Below are 22,628 nucleotides of genomic sequence, written 5' to 3' on the forward strand. Positions count from 1 at the left end.
AATAGAATCTATCTTTTTTATTAGGACAGTATCTTCGTGAACTAGGAGCAGGGAATGACTTCTAAAACAAAATTGCAAATATAAATCATGAGGCCAAAAAGATGATGGATTGAATTACATTAAAAGTAAAGATTTCTTTCAAAAGGACTACATTTAGAAAGTAAGAGCTTTTGAAAGATGTTGGCTGTGTCTCCACACTGAGTGGAGAGCCTGACATGGGGCTTGATCTCAGGACCTCTTGATCATGACCATCAAATACATAAAATGGGTAGTAAGTGCCAACTGCTACACAATCTCTAATAGCAAAAAAGCTCATAAAGTCTGTTATAAGGTTCTCTGCCTTGATATATCAAAATACATGCCAGAGGTATATAAACAAGAAGAATAATTTAGATAACAGAGATTAATGTATAATTCAGAAACATTTATTTTAGCTGGAAACCATATTTCTGTGGAAAATTTTTGAAATTAGATTTTAGATGATAAAGCTGGGAAAAAACTAGAATTGTAAAACCCTATAAATTCTTTTACAGGAAGAGATATTTAAAGAAATTAAGACACTAAAAGATGTGCTTTTCCACTGGAGGTTTTAAAAATGACTGAGCTATCCACACACTAGAAACACGTCCTTTTCCAACCTTGTATGGAGACCTAACCATTTTCAAACAAATTCATCAACAGACTCTACAGAGTTCTCAAAAGCAATTAGTGGCTCTTAAACCCATTAGGGCCACAAGCCCAGTAAAATGAACCAATGCTTATCCAAACGGAAAGTGGGTGAGCAGTGTTGCTGTGCCTTTCAAAGAAAAAAGAACAAAGACTGAAGAGCTTTGCAATTATCTCCTATTTTGATTAATTGGTGTTTTTTCTTATTCTGATATTTTTCTCCAAACAATACTGATGCACTGATTAGTTAGCCCTTAGGTTCAAGGGTCCGCTGTTCTTGGACAGGGCCACCTTACCTCGGCACGCAGCCTGGTCTGCAGGTGGACAACTTTGCCTTTAAGTATGTGGTATCTTCAGATACCAAAGTACCACAAAAACCTTGCAAGAGGGATTGGTTCCTCCGACCCTGCTGACGCAAACTAAGTAACATTTAAGGGTGATATATTAAAGCACTGGTCATAATTCAAGGCTTTAGAAAGGTATCTTTTTGCCTTTCGCTCTCAATTGACTTTATTTTCTTTCTACAAGTTCAATGCTACTTAAAGAATATTTATTGAGCACTTATTCCGGACACGTTGGATATGCCATATCCTGTGTGTGTATGTGTGTGTGTGTCTTTATAGTTGTGACTCTGGATTTGCATGGCATGGAAGAGGGGCAGGTGGGTGGGCACAAGGGATGAGAGGAATTAAAAAAAATTTCCCTGGGACTACTGGGTGGCTCAGGTGTTAAGTGTCTGCCTTAGGCTCGGGTCATGATCGCAGGGTCCTGGGATAGAGCCCCACGTGCAGGTCAGGCTCTCTGCTCGGCAAAAAGCCTGCCCCTCTCCCACTCCCCCTGCTTGTGTTCCCTCTCACTGTGTCTCTCTCTGTCAAATAAATAAATAAATAAATAAAATCTTTTTAAAAATTCCCTAAATATTTGTGATATATGGAGAACATGACAGGCTCTGTGAGGATAAAAAGGAAAGAGACATTAAGACTTTGGTCTTCTAGGGACGCCTGGGTGGCTCAGTTGGTTAAGCAGCTGCCTTCAGCTCAGGTCATGATCCCAGCGTCCTGGGATCGAGTCCCACATCGGGCTCCTTGCTCATCGGGGAGCCTGCTTCTCCCTCTGCCTCTGCCTGCCATTCTGTCTACCTGTGCTTGCTCTCTCTCCCTCTCTCTCTCTGACAAATAAATAAATAAAATCTTTAAAAAAAAAAAAGACTTTGGTCTTCTATAATATTGTATACCTTCCTTATTCTCTAGATTAGAGAATCAGATGTTAGAGTACATGTTCATCTTGGAAGCAATAGGAGCATGAGGAATTATGGCCAAAGAGTATGATTATCCCCTCTTCTGTGTAGTATAAGAATGGAAATGAAATTAACCTGATCAACAAAGAATTCCAAGATGTTATGCCATAAACAGGACTCCAGTTACATTATCCAAGACAGACAAGAAATCAGTACCATTTTTTCCAGTCCCATTTTAAAAGGCCACTGAAGAAATAAATGCCATAAACTACTCCAGACATCCAGCTTTAGTGCTAAACTTCGCAGCACAGTTCTTTAATGATTAATATAAATCTCTTATACTACAGTTTAAAGTCTTTCAATTTTTCTCTTTAGGACAAAAACTGAAAACAGCTGTCAACTGTAGTTCACTAAACCTTATTTTTTTAATCTGTAAAGATTTCTTTATTTCAACCACAGCAGCTAATATTCCCTACTTCTAACTACAGCCATGACAAAAATACAATAGTATTTTGTTGTATTGCCACCTCCTTTTTCATAAAGATGATTTGATATCACGTTTTATATATAGAATTCAAAATGTTCCTTAGTACTACAAAACACAGGTGATTCCCCGAACATCTATTTCATGGTAACGTACATCAGTGTTAATCAGTCAGCCACAAACAGTATCTCCATTTAGATTTTCATCATATGGTGTGTATTATATTGTTGTTAATCTTCAAAGGAAAATTAGATATGCACAAATCCCACTGAATGAAGAAGGCTGTCATGTTATCTTTGCTTCAGCCACAATAGTCCACATGATTTCATACACCCACGAGAAGTACAGGTATTTCATAAAGTGATTGGACAGTAGAAATACATTAAAATTTGCTAGTTACAAATGCCAAATAGGGTCAGTATGAAAAAACATGTTGTCATTAATTATGCTTTTCCAAAAATCCATCCCCTTTACCTTTTAAAGCAGACTAGCAAATATGTTATCTACACATTTAACTCATATTCCCTATAGTAAATATTCTGACTTAAACTAATGTCTGAAAAGAGTGATTGACTGACTTCTATTGTTAACTGTGACATTTATTGACATTTGATGTTCCATGAAATACTTCTCTAAATTTTTTCTATCTGTAAAGTTATTTTCCTTTAGGCACTCCCTCGTGTTTTCTTTTCTTTTTTTTTTTTTTTTTTAAGATTTTATTTATTTATTTGACAGAGAGAGATCACAAGTAGAGAGGCAGGCGGGGGGGGGGGGGGGGAGCAGGCTCCCTGCTGAGCAGAGAGAGCCCAATGTGGGCTGGATCCCAGGACCCTGAGATCATCACTTGAGCCCAAGGCAGAGGCTTTAACCCACTGAGCCACCCGGGTGCCCCTCCCTCGTGTTTTCTAAGGTGTATTTTTTTAAAAACAAAGGTCTTTGCTCTTTCATTACATTTCTAGAGTTTGAATCTAGTGTGACTTCGGGGACACTGAGTAATGACTGAATTTCAGTTAAAGGCTTTGCCACTTTCTTTACATGTTACGGTTTCTCTCCTCTGTGAGATCTATGATGGTGAGTAAGTCGTGAGTTCCAGCAAGAGGCTTGCCACAAATCTTTGTGTTTGCACGGTTTCTCCTCAGTTTGAACTCCGTGTTGTGAATAAGGGTTGAGAAGTCCTTAAAGATTTTACCATGTCCTTTACACTAATAAGGCTTCTCTCTAATTCCATGATACTGAATGAGGTTTCACCACTGATCAAAGGGCTTCCAGATTCTTTATATTTGTAAAGTTTCACTCCAGTATAAATTCTCTGGTAATGACTCAGGGATTAGCATTGTTTAAAGGCTTGCCGCATTCTTTAACTGACACTCAAGACTTACTCAACAGCAAAGAATTCAGAAATCTATAAACTTGATAAATGTGGGATGATGCTTAACCATCCGTCAGTGCTCAACAACTATCAGAGTATCAATCACGAGGAAGAACTTCACCTGTGTAGCAAACTGAGACAGGCTTTACAGAGGAGTCAAACATAAAAAACTACCACAGCCCATAGGGGAAGGGAAGGAAAAATAAAATAAGGTGAATCAGAGAAGGAGACGAACCATAAGAGACTCTTAACCCTAGGAAACAAACTGAGGGTTGCTGGAGGGGCGGCGGGTGGGGGATGGGACAGCTGGATGATGGACGTTAAGGAACATTAAGGAGGGCACTTGAATAATGAGCACTGGGTGTTGTATGCAACTGATGGATCATTGAGTTCTACCTCTGAAATAATATAGTATATATTAATTAATTGAATTTAAATAAAAATTTTTTTAAAAACTACCAGAGGCTTTATAACGCAGAGAGAATAGATCAATACAGTGGGTCTGAGGAAAAGTTTAAGCAAGGCTCAAATGCTGATATACGTCTGAGGACTCACTTTCCAGAGAACCATTATAAATGTAGTAAACGTGCGAAAGTCTTTCCTGAAAGCTCAGAACTTATAATACATGAGAGTATCCGTTTTGGAGAGAAACCTTATAAATGTAATGAATGTAGGGAAAACTTTCAGCCAGTCCTCCAAACTTGCTGAACATCAGAGAATTCAGGTTGGAAAAGCCCATATAGATGTAATAAATCTGGGAAAGTCTTTGGTCAGTGGTTACGTCTAAGTAGACGGAAGACACAGCCCGAACTGGAGGAAAACTTACAAAAGTGAAGAGTGTGGCAAAATCTTTACTGATTCCGTAGTAAACCACTGAACTCCAACCCTTTCCTAATGCTGGCTCCTTGCTAGAGAACTGGTAGCTGTTGTGTAGAGTTTTTTCTGTGTATTATTTATCAATTAGCACTTATGCTATTATCATGTTAATTAATTTATTTTTTAAAGATTTTTTATTTTTTATTTATTTGACAGAGAGAGAGAGAGAGAGAGAGATCACAAGTAGGCAGAGAGGCAGGCAGAGGGAGAGGAGGAAGCAGGCTCCCTGCTGAGCAGAGAGCCAGGACCCTGGGACCACAACCCAAGCAAGTTAAGGCAGAGGCTTTAACCAACTGAGCTACCCAGGCGCCCCTTATCATGTTAATTTAGATAGTGTGATCGGATTTACATAATAAAGAACCACAGGATCACAGGATGCTTCTTAATTTTGAGGCCATTCTTTCTATTTCCAAGCTGTAACTGGCATTTCTCTTTTCCACAGATAGATGACGCTTGTTCGGCCTGGCTGTCCCTTGATTCTCAGCCTCAGGTAATTCCCATTGGAGGTGTTTTTGTAGCGACATAAGTAGATGTCACTCCATTTCTCCCTCTGGACCTGTCATTACTTTATGGACTCATTTAAACATGTCAACACTTTAGAAATCCTTACATCATCGCCAGGTAATAATCAGTTCTGTGACTTTATGTTGTGAGGTCATCCCGGGGCCTTTCTCTCTAAGGGAAATAGATTTACAGATAATATGCACATATTTTGGAAATGAAAATGCTAATTTCAAAAATTCTGCGTTAGGTTAAAAATAACGTATCTGTTGTTGCATTTGGAGGCTAATATCCTCTCCCTCAACTGAGTGTGAAACCCACAGAGAGAGAAACATGGAGTCAGACTTACGGAGGTCGAAGTGTCACTGTAACAGCGAAGTCACTTTTCCAAGGTGGCCTTAGATCTGATACCAAGTGTGTTTGCTAAAACTACTCCCAGAATTGAAACTGGGCTTGGAGGGTGATTCGAGGCCTCCGGGCCAGTCAGGTTTCCAGGCACAGGGTAGAGACCCAACAAGAACACCAGCCAGAGAGCGGCTCCCGAGGAGGAAAGGGCTGAAGGGAGCATGCCCACTTTCCTCCTCCCAGTCAACCATCAGTGCTCCCGCCTCTTCCACAGGCAAGAGTTCAGAGATGGTGGGGAAGTGAGGAGTGTTTGTATAGCTCGTGTACGTGGAAGCATGAGGCGTTGACAGTAAGCGTGCCTTCTCCACACCATCTCGATGGGGTGCGCTGCTTTCTGTCCGCTGCTCTACTCCCTAGTGTGGGTGCAGCAGAGTTAGCCTCAGTGTGCTGCCTTTGTTCATCAGGATCACTAGTTCCCTGGCCGGAGAGGCGGGCTCAGCCTCTTTCAGACCAATCAGTGGCGTGCTTGCGGCCTAGCTACTAACTGCGAAGCCCCCACGTAAACCCTCTGTGGTCTGGCTAAGGTGCCATGCTATGCCAAGGTCACGTCGTCCTTCCAGAGTGTCATCATGGCCGAGGTGGAGAAGCAGCCTCGTGCAGTGCTATATTCCTCCTGCCTTGACTCATCCCCCGGTCTGCAGGCGAGCTCATGGCATTAGATGGAAAAAGCAAGACCAGGATCACAATAGATGACATTTATGAATAATATTTCAAGGTGCTGGAGGAGCACTAACAGCTTATAACATAGGATGGATGTTAATCAGCGTATAATGCAGAAGCATGCATTTAAAAGTCAGGAACACCCTCGGAGTCATCTTATTTCTTCAGTACTAAAAGCATGAATTTAAAAAACACTCATTTAGACCCCATGAAGCCAGACGAAGCTTTTGCTGGATTTGGAGACTGCACCTTTTGAGGAGAGCTTTGGTAAATTTACTATGGAATCATTTACGTTTACTGATACGACTTTTATTTTTTATTTATTTTTTTTAACTTTTTTTTTCTTTTAAAGATTTTATTTGTTTATTTGACAGAGAGAGATCACAAGCAGGCAGAGAGGCAGACAGAGAGACAGAGAGACAGAGGAGGAAGCAGGCTCCCTGCCGAGCAGAGAGTCCGATGTGGGACTCGATCCCAGGACCCTGAGATCATAACCTGAGCGGAAGGTGGAGGCTTAACGCACTGAGCCACTCAGGCGCTCTACTGATACGACTTTTAAGAAAAATCATTACTTTTCACATTAATTATAATTTTATTGTTTGTGTGATTATCTGAACATTCACATACAAAGCATTCACATACAAAGCATTCACATTCAAAACATTTTTACCAAAGAGGAAAGAAAGTATCTTTAAAGTCCACAAATAAAAAATAAAATATTAAAAACAGTATGAGAAAAATCCTTAAAGAATAGTTGTAGCTCAGAGAATCATGGCTTCCTAAGAAGAGTGGGTGGAGAAAATGCAACATGTTTTGAAACCTTTTCTGTCAAACTTCGGTCCTGTCGCCAAGCCTCGTCCGGCTTCTAAGCTGTTCTTAGGAGACACTGAATTTATTCTTCTGTGTGTTAAGAGACACATGACATCACTAGATATTTTCTTTTTATTGTTTTGTGTTTTACAGCATTTCTACATGGGCCATAAAAGGAGGTTTCAGGAATTTGTTTCCAGATTTTTATGGGGTGACTTATGTATCCAACCCGGAGAGGAAAAAGTGGGAAGGAGTGTATCAGTGTTACTCTCTCTCATCCGACCCCCCACCCCCACCCCAGCTATAGGCTTAATGGCCAATGCCAAGGCCACACAGCAAGGTCTGCAGGCCAGACGGCCAAGCCCCCAGGCCACCCAGGACTAACTGCGGGTCATGTGTGGTTCTGATCACGTGACAGTCTCCTAGAACCTCCCTGTCCTCCTTACGCCCGCGTTTTAAGGACGGAATGCGAATTAGGTATATGAAAGTGTTTTGCAATTTGCTGAAGCACTACGAAAATAGGATCCGTTTCATATTATTCCTAAATATCCCCACAACATGCCCGGCAGGCAAACAAATGGAAGAGAGCAAAGCAGACCTCCGAAGCGCTAGGGAGGATGCTGTTCGGGGCTCCACCTGGATCCCTCGCTACAAGCCACGCGGTCACCATGCGCTGTTGTTGCAAGGGCGAGACCGTCGCTGGCCCCGAACAATCCTTTATGGCGTGTCTTCCCAACGAAGAGTAACTGCTGTTGTAAATCCAGCTTTACAGGCCACACATTCTTTACTGCTCTTACTGCTAGCTAATTGCCACGTACCTGGCACCGTGCTGAGAGCTCCGCCTCCACCTAATCCTTCCAAGAACTCTCCGCAGGGATGTTGTCATCCCGGACTGGTGGCTGAAGACCGTGAAGTTTAGAGAGCTTAGATAACCGGCCCAGGGCAACACAGCTGAGGAACAGAGCTGGGATTGCACGGCTCTAGAATTTGAGGCAGCTCAGCTCCGCAGCCCACGTTTTCAACTACTAATTCTACGGCTCCCCGCGCCCCCCGCCCCCAGCACGGTTCCAGCTCCTCCGTACTTCTGCTATGCGTTTATTAAGTAATCAATTGTTCGTGGTGCTAGTGTGCTGAATCCTGTGCAAAGCAGGTTTCGCCCCTGCTTGTCCATTTGTGTTACTCCTCACCACGCCCAGCCGGCGCCTAACCGCAGGGAGCCATGCCCTAATTCTGTGCTCAGATGCTTTGACAAACCTGATCCCGGGGTGTGCAGTCAGCAGCCTGGAAGGGTGGTAACTCAGATTAGGGGCACCGTGTGCGGCTCCCTCCCCTCCCATTGTTCGGGAGCCATTGCAAGATTTTTAAATGAGCCAATAATGAGTAATATTCGGCGAGGCTCACAGATTTGGCATGTACATTCAGATTCTGCTACAAGCCGGGAAGAATAATCCCTCTTTTGGCCCTGTTCTCGTTTCTCTCGGTCATAGAATTTCATGGGGTCTTAGCAAGTGCTGAGAACTATGTATCTGGACCACAGCGGAAGCCCCCATCCACGCCTATGCCCAGCACACAACATTCTCCCCTTCTGGTTGCAAGGAAGGTTTTACTTTTAGGAGTCAAGTGTTTGTCATGAGAGAAACCAAGGGATTCCTACAGAGTTTTAATGGGACACGAGGAGGATTCTCTTCTGGGTATTTGCAATATCCTTGTGCTCCTAACATTCCATAGTTCTCTCTTCTAAGTAAATGATGCAAAAGCAAAAGCCTGGCCTGTGTATCTTCTTGTTTTCTTTAGGCATCCAATGCATTGGAGGAGCTTTGCATCACAATTATGGGAACTCTACCAAAGCCCCAGGTAAGGTTGAAATAGTGTTTTATTTATAGGCAAAATATTGTTCAGTGATACCTTGGAATTCCTTCTGGAAGAAAGTATGCCCAATTTCGGGAGCAGTTCGTGAAGAGCTAGAAGAGCCTAAGTTGGTTTTGGATAAGATACAAATAGTTCGGGGCACCTGGATGGCTCAGTGGGTTAAGCTCAGGTCATGATCTCAGGGTCCTGGGATCCAGCCCGGAATCCGAATTGGGCTCTCTGCTCAGTGGGGAGCCTGCTTCCCCCTCTCTCTCTGCCTACCTCTCTGCCTACTGTGATCTCTGTCAAATAAATAAATAAAATCTTAAAAAAAAAAAAAGAAACAAATAGTTCAGCTTCTCAGATATGGGAGAATTTAACGACAATAATAAGGGAGTTTACAGTCATCTATTATAAACAATATTTGATTAATTTCCCATTTATTTTTAAAGATATTATTTATTTATTTGACAGACAGAGATCACAAGTAGGCAGAGAGGCAGGCAGAGAGAGAGAGGAAGGGAAGCAAGCTCCATGCTGAGCAGAGAGCCCAATGCGGGGCTCGATCCCAGGACCCTGAGATCATCACCTGAGCGGAAGGCAGAGGCTTTTACCCACTGAGCCACCCAGGTGCCCTTTCCCATTTATTTAAGAGCAATATATGCTTAACCAGTTTCAGGCTTGTATTTTATATCACATATTTTTAAAGATTAAAAATAATTTTATGTTATAAACTTTATACTACATATATTATAGTATATGATTATAATATACTACATAATATAATATAGTATTTTATATATTATAATCTTATAATACGTTATATATAAGATGATATTTATTGCTCTCTTTTTTCAATAGGAAACAGATGAAAAAGATAATACCAAAAGGGTAAGGTGATTTCTGTAAACACATACACTAAAAAATAATAAAAGAAGTCGGTAACCATTTATAGTAAATCTCACTTTTTTTTCCAACAGTTCTTATTTCATTATTCAAAGACACAGAAGCTGGGCAATTCAAATGTTGTGGTAGGTTGTAGAATTACTTCTTATTAGTAATTGCTAGTATTTTTTTAAATCTGTTTTTGCAGTTTATCTAATAGAGCTAAATCAAAATTCATGTTTTTCCCTTTAAGAGTTTGTATGTGAATAAACAAATGTAATTCAATCTTTATTACACATTTCATTTATTTTATATCTTACTAACTACATGTACATTAAGTTTTTTCATTCACTCAACAATTATTTACTGAGTATCTATTCTGTGCCAAGCACAAGTCTAGGTACTAGAAATGTAGCAATAAAATTAGAAAATTAAAAAAGAAATCCCTCCTGTTATGAACTTTACATTCTAGATGCAAAAAAAGGGCACAAATGATTAAGTAAAACCTATTGTTTTAGAACTCAATTAGTACAAGGAAAAACAAGATTTAACCAAAATCATTTTAAGAATGACTTTAAATGATGATTGCCAAGAATGTCATTAAATATAACTAGAAATATCCAGTACTATTCCTCAGCTCTCCTTATTTTGTAATTAGGCTTTTAATGTGAGAATTTACTAAGATTAGCCAGATACCAGTAACGTGAATTCAGTTCACTCCCAAATTGTGTGGTTTTAGTGGTAGTTTTTCTTTTTATACAGATGAATGTTTAAAAAGCTATTTTGGTGTTTCAATCTGAAATGCTTAGTAATTATTCAACCATAATATTCCTTCTATGCTTGTGATTCACTGCCATGGACCAATTTTGGGAATGAGGAGCACAGTGAATTTTAAACATAGGTGTACCTCTGAAAAGGTAACTGTAATATAAACTCAGTTTCAAATGTTTGTCATATTGAATATTCTTATGTATAAGGAGTTGAATGGTAGGTTGAACTGGTTAACAAATCACTGTTAGATAGGGCTTAAAGTAATCCATATGACAAATAAATTTAATATTTGTGAGAAGGTTCAATCCAAGCCATGCCTTTAAAATGAAACTGTATCGGGTAATCCCATGTCTCAAATAATACTTTCATTTCCTTCTGCTTGACATCTTTACATTTTGAGAAAATGTATTTTAGTCCCATTTTTCACGATCAATGACACCTTTGTCACTTTTGTGTCCCCTGTTGTCTTGTTCCATATGTTCAGTTTTAAATACAAAATAACTTTTGTGAAGGAGGTTCCCAGATGCGCGTACACGATAATCTTCCAGACAAAACATTTTCATAGCAGAAAACTGATTCTCAGAGTTGGTTCCATCGGTCCAAACCATTTTGCATAAGTCTGGAAGCATCTCAGAGATGCTGGCGGGTGATTTACTTGCCGGAAGCTGATGACGGAGCTGAGGCCCTAAGGAAAGCATTTCTCCAGCCTGATGACGAGGATCCTAGCACAGACCCTACCACATTTCATTCAATCTCTTGGCTTATTCTCCGCATTCTTTGAAGCGTTCTCAAAGAGCTACATCACATAACATCTTTCTTGTTCTTTTTTGTCTGGAGCAAGTAGAGTGGGGTAAAAGCAAAACCAAAACCAAACAAATAGGAAACCATCTTTATGCCCAATGCTGAGAAGCTTTCGTGCTCATCATGTGTGTGTGTTCGTGTCTCTCAGTCATCTGTCGTCCATCCGCTGCTGCAGCTTGTTCCTCAACTGCATGAGAGAAGAATGAAGAGGTTCAGACAGGACGTACGTAACACAAACTGCATGCTTGCTTCGTCACTCTCTGTGGGGCCCTGAATTCCCAGTTGTGGTGATGTAGAAGACACTCTCTCAGGACAAGCCTAATATAAGTGTTTTCGCTTATATTGGAGGATATAAGTGAGGAAGTGTTTTCACTCAGGAGGAAGAGAATCGCTCCTGCCCCCCTTAGTATTTCCCCTTGGATTCAAGCTGAGGGAAATGAGGGAAGCTGGGGTTACACGCTCTTCCAAGGGCCATGACCCTCCCGGTGAGGAAACTTTTCTTGGTTCAAGGAAAGGACACAACAGCGTGCCTAGTACTTAGGTTGGAACAGGAGAAAAGGTGAAGGACCATTTGCCGCTCCTCAGTGTACAGGTTGGCTGTTGGCTAGGATGGGAAGCTTTCTACCCAAATACTAAAATGTTGGGAAGAGTAAGGCTTGTGAAGGAAATAGATCAGAAACTAAATGCAGGCATCTTTAATTTTCACAATTAAACAGAAATATGGCCTCAATCCAGTATCTGTGTTTAAGAGGAATACAACTGAGTTTTAACATGTTTTAACTAGAGATTGTGGAGTTTTTATTGTCATTTTAAAAGAATTTTTAACTCTCATTGATGAAAGTTTCTAGGTATTACTTTTAAGTAATGCCTCACATTGTTGTAATGCATTTTAGTTTTAAGTCTTACGTTATCTCAGTTTATTCTTTTGGCAATTCTGTTAGTACTTATGCAAGTATTGCTATCCCCAGTTTACTAAAAGGGAAACAACTCAGAATAAAGGTGTTTCCCAAGATCATGCTAGTAAGTGAGATTAGAGATTACAGCAGAGTTTTTTGACTTCTTGTCTAGGCAAATTTTTTTTCACTATGCTCTCTTTATTGTCTAATCTTGGATTCTTCTATTATTTCTTTAAATGATTTTAAGTGATCTCTACACCCAACATGGGGCTTGAACTTACAACTCCAAAATCAATAGTTGCACTTTCCACTGACTTAGCCAGCCAGGCGCCCCCACATACTTCTATTACTTTGTTGTTAGATTTTCCCTTAATTTAAGTACCATGTTAATTTTATTCTTACAATACTACCAACAAACGGTCTTCAAATACCTTTAAAAATGCATACAGTCTAGGCAAATAAATTCATCAAAAATTTATTTTTATGGTCACTATTTCCTTCCTAAATTCTTCACATTCTTAAACTAAGCTTCCGTCAAGGAAGACAATATCTACTGCCAACTTGAATAAGAAATGTAAGAGGAACTGTAATAGCCTCTTAAAAAAAAAAAATCAAATCGTAGTCAACAAACTTCCTAGAAATAATATATGCCTTTTTGAATTAACTTTTACTTTCTGTACACTTTGCTTGACTGATGAATAGTGTAAGATTTCAATTTAAAGATGCAGTTTCTTAAAACACACCAACCAATGACTTGTTTATTATATCACTTCGCTGTCGTTATTTACCAGATCTAAACACTCAGTATTGTGGCCACTTGGTACTTTGTCTAAATGTTCCACCTTGAGCAAGATTGTATTTCCAGAAAAATAGCTGAATATGTAACCTCTGACTTAGCAGTATGACCTGATGGACAAATAACTCCTAAAAGTATTTTGCAACAAGCCAAGTTTCATAGGAACCGATGAAAGAAAAGAATGTAAGACATGAATAAAAAAAATTACAGTAGAGTGTAAGCTTTGTTGGGCCTAAGTCTCCTAATTTTAAAACAGATTTTTGATAGTGAAATGTTTTGTGTTCTTAAGGAAAATGAGTTTTCAGATTTTGGGCATCCAAACACTTTTCTTAAACGTTCTTTGCTAGACGTCCTCACTTCCGTCCCGACAACTTTTTTATCTCTACTTCCTAAATTTTTTCTCCAATAAGATTATACAGACCTATATGTTTGGGCTTGAAAGTTTTAAAATTTGGCACTCTTTAAGTTACATTTTCCTTGTCTTTTTTTTCCTGTTTAATGTAACATACGTAACTTTTCTTATACAAGCATATAAATATATAGTTTCTATGTGTGCATTTTAAAATATTAAGTAATTTGGGGGAGTTTGTAGTCAGGATGAGAATTAGGTACAAAATATTGAGAATTTAAAATACATTTCTTGTAAAACAAGGATTTCAAAGGTTTTTTTTTCAAGTTTTTAATTTATTTACATAATCTCTACACTCAATGTGGGCCTCGAACTCATAACCCTGAGATCAAGTCACATGCTCTTCCGACTGAACCAACCAGGCACCCCAAATTAATATGGGATTTCAGAATTTTAATAGATGTCAGAGCCATTTCTTAGAATTTAAAATTTGATTTTACTTACAGAATAATTTCAAAAGGACTTGATAACATATTTCATAGTGATTGCCATCCTTCCTGATGCTGCTATAAGAAGAAGTTGTTGAAATAGGAAGCTATGAGAACCCATTTTATGGAAACCATAAAACGTTAAATCTTTTCCATTGTTTAAAATGAAATGCTTTAAGAAAAGAAGCAACTTCAAAATAACACCCATTATGAAAAACTGGTGTGTTCTTACTTGTTTTTTTTTTCTTATCATTTCTGTGAATATGATTATACTGGGAAAATCTACTAATCTACTAAAATCTACTAATAAATAAATAAATCTAATTTATTCAAGTCTCCTTGAATAAATATCGTTTACCAAAGTTGTCCTTCAATTTCAATTTCAATTCCTATGGAAACATAGTGTATTTTAGGTCTGACACAATTCTATTTTACATTTTTCCCTGATCATGTGTTAGCACATACAATATGTATTTTAAGGAAACTATTTCGTTTTAACGAAATGCTGAGAGGAGGTTTTAAAATAATTATCTATGAACTTTCATCTCTCATTCTACTAACTGATGAATACACATGCAACTGACAAACTTCCTAGAAGCTGTTATGTTGATAAGGAAATTATTTTATTATTTTATTTTAAAAAAATTTTAAGTGAACTCTACACCCAACATGGGGCTCGAACTCGTGACCCTGAGATCAAGAGTTGCATGCTCTACCAACTGAGTCAGCCAGCTGCCCCTAGGAAATTATTTTAAAATACAACATTCTGGTGATATTGCTAAGTGAAAGTTCCTCAGGTATACATTTAAAGATTACTTATTGATAGGAATTTTATACTCAAGTCCTTGATTCCGTCCTCGTTTAATTATGGTAGTTGAAAATAACTTGGAGCTTCACTAAGAATTCACTAAGAATTTGCACTTATTTTTACTGTTAGTTTTGATTTGTAATGCCCTCCTTTTCTCTTCCAGGAAGAATTCCAAGGTCCTATTGCAAGCCAAGTTCGAAGACAGTTTTTGTTCAGGGTATGCAAATACCATATTTTTTTAAAAAATCACGCAACATTTAAATTGAAAAAAATACCCTGACTACGCACTTATTTACATTAAGTTTTTAAGTTTGTTTATAGATATTTGATATCAGGTGCTCTAGTCTTGAGATTCACTTCTTCCCCCACCATATTGTTTTAATTTTATGGTAGCTCTGATCTTTTCTCTAATCCACTCATGTTTGTAAACACCCCAAGTGACATTCAGATATTAAATAGTTTATTTCTATCAAATTTCATGTGCAGCAAGTGAGTGTCTTAAAGATGCATTACTCCTTAAGTTCCAAGGAATCATTTACCGAATATTTGATTCAGGAGACTAGAACAGTTATGACTATTTTCAGAAGTTTTTAAAAGTGAAAGAATCAACTATACTAGAGGCTATAAGTCAACAAAACTTTGTAATTGCATTTAATATTTTGCTTGTCCAAATTGTGTAAGAAATGTGAGTTTTTTTCTAAGCAGCTTTACTTTCTAAAATGTTTGTATCCTTACTACATTATCAGAGATTTTTTTATTCATTCACTTAGCAATTTTTTTTTAAATTTCTACTGGGTGCTGGGCAATGTTGCAAAGATTAGAAGCATACAGATAGGATTCCATTCTTATGCTTTAAGAGTTTACAGCCTAATACAGGAAACTGATAAACAAATACAAAATACTATGCTAAATGCACCTTCAATCCAGGCAGTTGGTTTCTGGAAGAAAGGTGTTTAACCCAGGCCGGAATGTGGAGGAGGTACAGAGAAGGCTTTAAGAGCTGAATTTGAAGAATCAACAGGAATTAGCCAGTGAAATAGTTAACTAAGGAATTTCAACTTTAGTGTTGGGCTAGGAAGAGCCATGCAGTAAGATTGGCATTTTAGAAACTAATTTTAACAACAATTTGGAGAATGGATGGAAGGGAGAGCAAAACTAGATAAAAGAAGATATAATAATTCCCATAGAAATCATTAGGTTGATTTGTATGAAAGTTAACTTCATTCCTTAGTTACACTGATTTATTTTTTATTTATTCTTTTCTAGCCACGCAATGGAAGAAGATCAGAAGGTTACAGTTAAAATGGTATGTACTTCCCAATTCAACCCAGTTTGAAAATTTCTGTCATTTTCAGATATTCACAAATTAAACCATGCTCAGTATATTTCTATTACTTGACTGCATGGGTGCATTAATATTCTATATACATACTGTTGTTATAGGGGCAGTGGGGGCTTTATATGATGGAAAATGTCAGTATTTTAGGACCAGATTTGCTTTGCCCATGTTGTGTGTTCCTTGGACTATGTCACAGTAGTCCTGTTGGGTTTTGTAGACATTGACCTTATCATCATTTATTCCACAGGTAAGATGTCAAGGATTGTGTTCTTATTGTAGTAATCAGTGTCCACAATAATGGGCCAGAACTTACAAGCTGAATGCATTTCTGTCTTCCAAGTGACCTGTATTCAAAGATTCTTTAGAAAAGTTGTGATTTACCACTTCTAGAGAACTAAGACAATGTGGAAAGACATGAGAACATGACTTCTACCTCAGAACTCACAGAATTTCCACATCAGAGCTGGAGATAGAGGAGATATATGGGTGGTCCTACATATTTAATAAATGTGTTAATCCTAATATCTTACTAGGTTGTAAATTTTGAAATTAGACCCAAATTCAGATTGATAAATTTATACCACACAAATAAAAGTATATTCTGTTAACCTCATGTAGTCTTAATGTAGATTCTGTACTTAACATACTTTTGCATATATTTTTTCATATCACTATCTCAACCCTTAAATACATAGTTAGCTTAAGAATGTTAAAATTCTTAGTATTTTCTCATAGAAACAAATATCAAAATGAACTATTTCTAACTAATGAAGATAATACCAAAATTATACAATATCCAGAAAACAAAGAGATAATAAAAACACTGCATGTTAAAACTTACAGGATTCTGCCAAAGGCATATTCAGTGAAAAATTCAATGCTTTAAATGCTCTCAAACAAGAAAGAATGAGTGAATTAAGGTTTTAGTTCCAAAAAAAAAAAACCAAAAAAAAAAAACAGGGTGAACCTCAAGACAGCAAAAGGAAGAAAATTATAAAATGAAAAATGAAATTAAAAAATTACCAAATAGTTAAAAAGAAAAATTGGTAAAGCAAAATCTAATTATTTGCAAAAAATAAAATAAAATAACCTAATTAGCTTAATCTAATAACCTAATAACCTAATCAAGAAAAACCCTAATAACCTAATCAAGAAAAAAAAGAGAAGCCATAAATGTACAAATATACAAATGAAAGTAAGGAAATTGAAACATATAGAATAAATGGAAATCACAAAACAGTACTTTACAAATCTCTATGACTATCAGTTTGAAAACCTGAATAAAATGGAGGATTGTCTAATAAAGTAAGTACTACCAAAACTGATGTCAGAAGAAAGAAAAAAAGAATACCTCTGAACAGACTAATGGGCATGGGAAAAAAGTTGAAAACGTTATCTAAAAACTTCCCCCTCCAAAGTACTAGACCAATAGATTTTGAATTTTTATAGCTCAGAGATGGAAGAAAATATCAAAATATTTTTACGAAGCCAGAAAATACTACTATCAAAACCTTATAAAAATAATATCAAAAAAAGGAAAACTGGAAGTCAATCCTATTTATAAATATCAACATAAAAATGTTAAAGAAATATTAGTAAGTTGTATTCGGCCGTATTTTTAAAAATTTTTTAAATTATGTGACTCCATAAAAGTGAAGTTTGTTCCAACAACTCAGGATGGTTCAACATTAGGAGGTCTATTAAAATATTTTCACCATTAGAAGAAAAATTATTTAATCATTTCAAAATTCCACATCAATGTCTGATGTTTTAAGAGAATATCTTTTTTTTTTTAAGAATTTATTTATTTATTTGACAGAGATCACAAGTAGGTGGAAAGGTGGGGGTGGGGAGCAGGCTCCCTGCTAAGCAGAGAGCCTGATTTGGGGCTCCATCCCAGGACTGTGAGATCATGACCTGAGCCGAAGGCAGAGGCTTTAACCCACTGAGCCACCCAGGTGCCCCAAGAGAATATCTTATAGAAAGAGATGAATCTTTATTAACATTGTTTATGTAATGGTCTCAAAGTAAGTAACAACTTTTTTGTTTGTTTGTTTTTAAGGATTTTATTTATTTATATGCCAGACAGAGATCACAAGTAGGTAGAGAGGCAGGCAGAGAGAGGGGGAAGCAGGCTCCCTGCTGAGCAGAGAGCCCTATTCGGGGCTCGATTCCAGGACCCTAGGATCATGACCAGAGCTGAAGGCAGAGGCTTTAACCTGCTGAGCCACCCAGGCACCCATCAGTAACAGTTTTGATAGTAAAACACTTTGGAGAATTTCTGTTAATGTCAGGAGCAAAGTGAGAGTACTCCCTCACCTTTGTTTTAATGTGGTTCTTATACATTGGCCAATTCAGTTAGATAAGAAATGAAAGAGCCAAATATACTGAAAATGTGAAGAAAAAATTTAGTGTGCTCTAGAACCTAATTAGGAACTTGAATTTTCAGACTATATTTGGCATTAATTTGTTTCAGCAACGAGCTGTTCACATCAGAAACATGCGCAAATATATCCTTAATTCTTTTCTTTTTTTTAAGGAACTAAGAACAAAAGGATAATGGAAAAGTGGCTATCTTTTATAATATTACAAATGTAGAGACATTTACAAAGTACACACAAAAACGTTTAATATTAAATGGAAAAAATGTCTGTGCTCGTAATACCAAACCAAGTGGTAGAGTGCTCACAGATATGAAATAGAATTTAATCCGTGATTTGGTTAATTTAGGAAAACTTCTTTCTGAGGAAAATAGCTTGATTTGGATTGTTTTCAAGATTAGGGCTTACATGGACTAACTCACTTAAGATTTCGTTTTATTTTGTTAATAGCAAAATAGTTCAGTAATCATTTTTTCTTTGTTTTTCTCATCTGATTGTCTGAGGTTTTACTCTGTCCTGGGGACTTATGTTTACTTAGAAAATGGTTAGACATAACATAGAGTGATTTAATTGCAAAACCAAAGGAAATAAATACATGAGGAATAACTGCAACTTTTGAAATATTTTATTCATAAATCTTATTGGCATCAATGAACTTTAGAAAACCACTTTTATATAGTAATATATATGTATATATATATATAAATACTGTAAAATTTTGGAAAATACAGACATATAGAATAAGTGGTCTATCAGAGAGAGATTGATAGCTAAAAATATACTAAATGAAGAATAGCTGAGATATCTCTCTTATGTCAATTTTATCAGACCTGAAGAAATATTTTAGAAATGTCTATATGCTAACATTACATACATACACCTTCACATACTTATACTTGACTTTAAATTTAATTTTTCTTTTTATACAGGATACCAACTATTTTTCGCAGAAGCAGTACCAGAGAATGCAAAATGTTGACATTTTGTTTTCTTCTCAGAAAAACTGCTTGCTAAACTTACCATGTGTGAGAATCCCTGTGTTGTAAACATTCTCAATAAAAGTTGGTTGAGAGTATAAATGTTTAACTTGTCAACAATTTTAAAAGCATCCTAAAATAGTTTTTCTTTTAAATCTGTTTTTTTTTTTTTTTAGATTTTATTTATTTATTTGACAGAGAGAAAGCGAGAGATCACAAGCAGGCAGACAGAGAGAGGGGGAAGCAGGCTCCCTGCCGAGCAGAGAGCCCAAAGCGGGGCTGGATCCCAGGACCCTGAGATCACGACCTGAGCTGAAGGCAGAGGCTTAACCCACTGAGCCACCCAGGTGCCCCCAAATAGTTTTTCTTATGTAATAAACCTCTAAATAATGATGTTCCTTAGATCCTTGCAGTTTTTGACAACACAGTTGACCCTTAAACAACATGGGTTTGAACTGCAAGATCAAATTATACATGGACTTAAAAAAAAATTTTTTTTTAAAGATTTTATTTTGGAGTAGAGAGAGTGCGCATGCACAAGCAGGGGGAGGACTTGAGGGAGGGAGAGATAGTATCCCAAGCAGACTCCCTACTTAGCTGGGAGCATAACTTGGGGCTTGATCCCACGACCCTGAGATCATAACCTGAGCCGGAACCAAGAGTTGAAGGAACCTTCAACTGACTGAGCCATCCAGTTACCCCTATTTCCTATTACTATTTTGTTGGTAACATTTTCTTCTCTCTAGCTTACTTTATTGTAAAAATACAGCATGCAGTACATATAACATAAAAAATTTGTGCTCATCGACTATGTTATTAGTAAGGGTTCTGGTCAACAGTAGGCTATTAGCAGTTAAGTTTGGGGGATTTTCTCCAGGGGGTCCTTCCAACTCCTGTGTGGTTCAGGGTCAACTGCACCGACATACGTGTTCTTTTGTTATTTTTGTTAAAGACACTCAGAAGAGAGTTGAGTTTTAATGAACTATTTTAGTTCATCCTGTTTGGATTCCATCAGTGACAAAATCACCAGCTCTTATAAATACCTTAGTGTCCAGTAGCTAACTATCTTAGAATGTGACTAGCAACTGAACCTACACTAGTTGGAGAATTTGGCCATGATCCATCCAAATAGTCCAATAAGCAAGTTCTGATTTATCTATTATAAAAGAGATATCTGAGTGCTACAAATGTATCAAGAGAGTTAGCTTTTTCTACCAACTGGTAGTGTTCAATTTATCTTAAAATTAGTCATTTCACCCTGCAACATCTGAAAGACAACCAGTCTTGTCCATTACCAGAAAGAAAATCTCTCTAGCAGAGGATCATGAACACACCTGGAAAACTTTTTACATCAAATCAGTGTTTATTGGACACAGAACTAACTTCAGATGGATGCTGAGATTATCTGCCTTCAGGTTCCCCTGGATTTTTCCCTTCTGACCCCCCTCTTGGATAACCTCCTCTACCACCAAGCAGGCTGCCTGATTAGAGGAGGTTGGCTCTAGAGTGGATAGGATTGTCTTAAATTCTTCAGGGTAGAGGACCTCACAAAGCTTTATCTTACTAATGCTGACCAATAATTACAGCTTAAATTATGCCTTTTACTAACAAAGTCCCTGAATTTCACTTCTTGTCAACCTGTGCGAAGAATGTAAGGAAAGAAGGAAGAAGAATACAAAAAATTTTAAAAATGAATTGTTTTGAAAGATGGGGACTTGAGAGGATCGAGGTCTCCTGCTCTAAAGCCACAAATATATAGAGCAACATTAGCTGGTGCTACACACAGTAGTAATTCAACTAGCTTGGATTTTGGATTGTCAAAATAAAAAGGAGTCACATATTAATTTAAGCAGTAGTTCCCAGAGCCTCTTAAAAATACAGAGAGACTTAGGTCATTTACATTTTTCAGAGATCCCAGGATATTAAAAAAAAAACAAGAAAAAAGAAAAAAAAGGAAGCAAAAAAATACCAAAATATGGTTACAAAAATTGTGGGATGTTTTAAAATATTTTATATTTAACAAATTAATATTTAATATACAAACACAACAAAATATATAGGCTACCAGGAGTACAGGATTTGTATTACATATTAAATGGGCACTACACATGAAGAGGTCTAATACTGAACCCAAGTTTAAAAAAACATTTTTTGATTCTTTGCTAAATCCTATCAGTATACCCCTGTGACCATGTATATAACCTTATTTGGTGATAATATCAAATGTTTTCCTCACATTCCTGGCAGCTCCCAGTAAACATCCTTTCCTTAACCCAACCACCAAGGAACCGGACTGTCTAGGTTTCCTACCTAAAGCCAGAGCTCCTGTCTTCGAAGGCAGTGGGTTTTTAAGATGGCGGCGGCAAACCATTTGAGAATCTGATGAAATCTCTGGTCCTAAACCCCCAATCCCTCCCTCCTTCCCCAACCAACAAATGTACATATAAAACAAAATTATGTACAATTGGGGCTGTAGGCTAGGGATCCCCTAAAATGCATCCAAATATAGGCTATGGGCTCCAGGTTAAGAAGCCTTCCTCTGGAAGGTTCTCTCCCCAGGATTTTGTTATTTCTCTGTGAAGACGGTGCTCAGGGGTTGAAGGGTGCCAGAGGCTCAGAAACAACTTGGTGATTTGGTGGTGGCGGAAGGAAGGGTGGGAAGAGTACAAGCACCAGCACAGGACTGCGAACAGGTGAGATACCACTTAGGAGAGATGCCCCCTAACTGGCGCTTCGGTACGCACAGCTAAACCCCAGCTCCCGCCTCCACGTTGCCTGGCAACAGAGCTGCGCAAGCGCACGTGCGTGCGTAGGAGGTCCTTGTTCTCCCCCCCGCCCCCTCCCCTTGGGCGGTGGAAACCGCTAGGCTTGCGGTCCCGCTCGCCTCCACCTTGAAGGAGACTTCGGTGTGAGTCAGGAGTTCGTCGCCAGGGGCAGGACGACGCCGGCACGCAAGGGGCAAAGGGGAACACCATGCAGGTGGGCACCCAGGGGAGTCACCGGCTGGGCCTCCAGTGAGCACCAGGGCGGGGGGTGGGGGGCGGTTCACAACGGGTGGGTTCTAACATTTGTTCTAACATTTGTTCTGGTACGAGCTAAAGTTTGCGTGCGTCTCAGTCGAGGTTTCAGGTCAGTTCAGTCAGTTCCGTCAAGTCCGAACTGACTCCAGGAGAACGCCATTTTTCAGCGCTCAAGACAGGTTTGTCTGTGGGGCGAAGCATTCGGAGTTGTTGGGGGTTGTTGTGTTTCACACCCGAGTCCATGGAGCTCAACTGCTGGAC

General features: G+C 38.1%; 1 protein-coding gene across 1 annotated transcript in view; it reads left to right on the top strand.

The window, feature by feature from the left end:
* Positions 1 to 19,416, top strand: part of LOC111148842 (neuromedin U) — a 111,603-nt gene extending 92,187 nt beyond the window's left edge. The window contains exons 3-8 of the mRNA XM_022505658.1: positions 5,075 to 5,122; positions 8,803 to 8,862; positions 9,718 to 9,747; positions 9,837 to 9,887; positions 14,814 to 14,867; positions 19,300 to 19,416. Of these exons, the coding sequence (XP_022361366.1) occupies positions 5,075 to 5,122; positions 8,803 to 8,862; positions 9,718 to 9,747; positions 9,837 to 9,887; positions 14,814 to 14,867; positions 19,300 to 19,416 (360 nt within the window). The remainder of the gene's footprint in view (positions 1 to 5,074; positions 5,123 to 8,802; positions 8,863 to 9,717; positions 9,748 to 9,836; positions 9,888 to 14,813; positions 14,868 to 19,299) is intronic.
* Positions 19,417 to 22,628: the final 3,212 nt, after the last annotated feature.

The sequence above is a fragment of the Enhydra lutris genome, unplaced genomic scaffold, assembly GCF_002288905.1.
Source record: "Enhydra lutris kenyoni isolate GAN:26980312 unplaced genomic scaffold, ASM228890v2 scaffoldscaffold21, whole genome shotgun sequence".
NCBI lineage: Eukaryota > Metazoa > Chordata > Mammalia > Carnivora > Mustelidae > Enhydra > Enhydra lutris.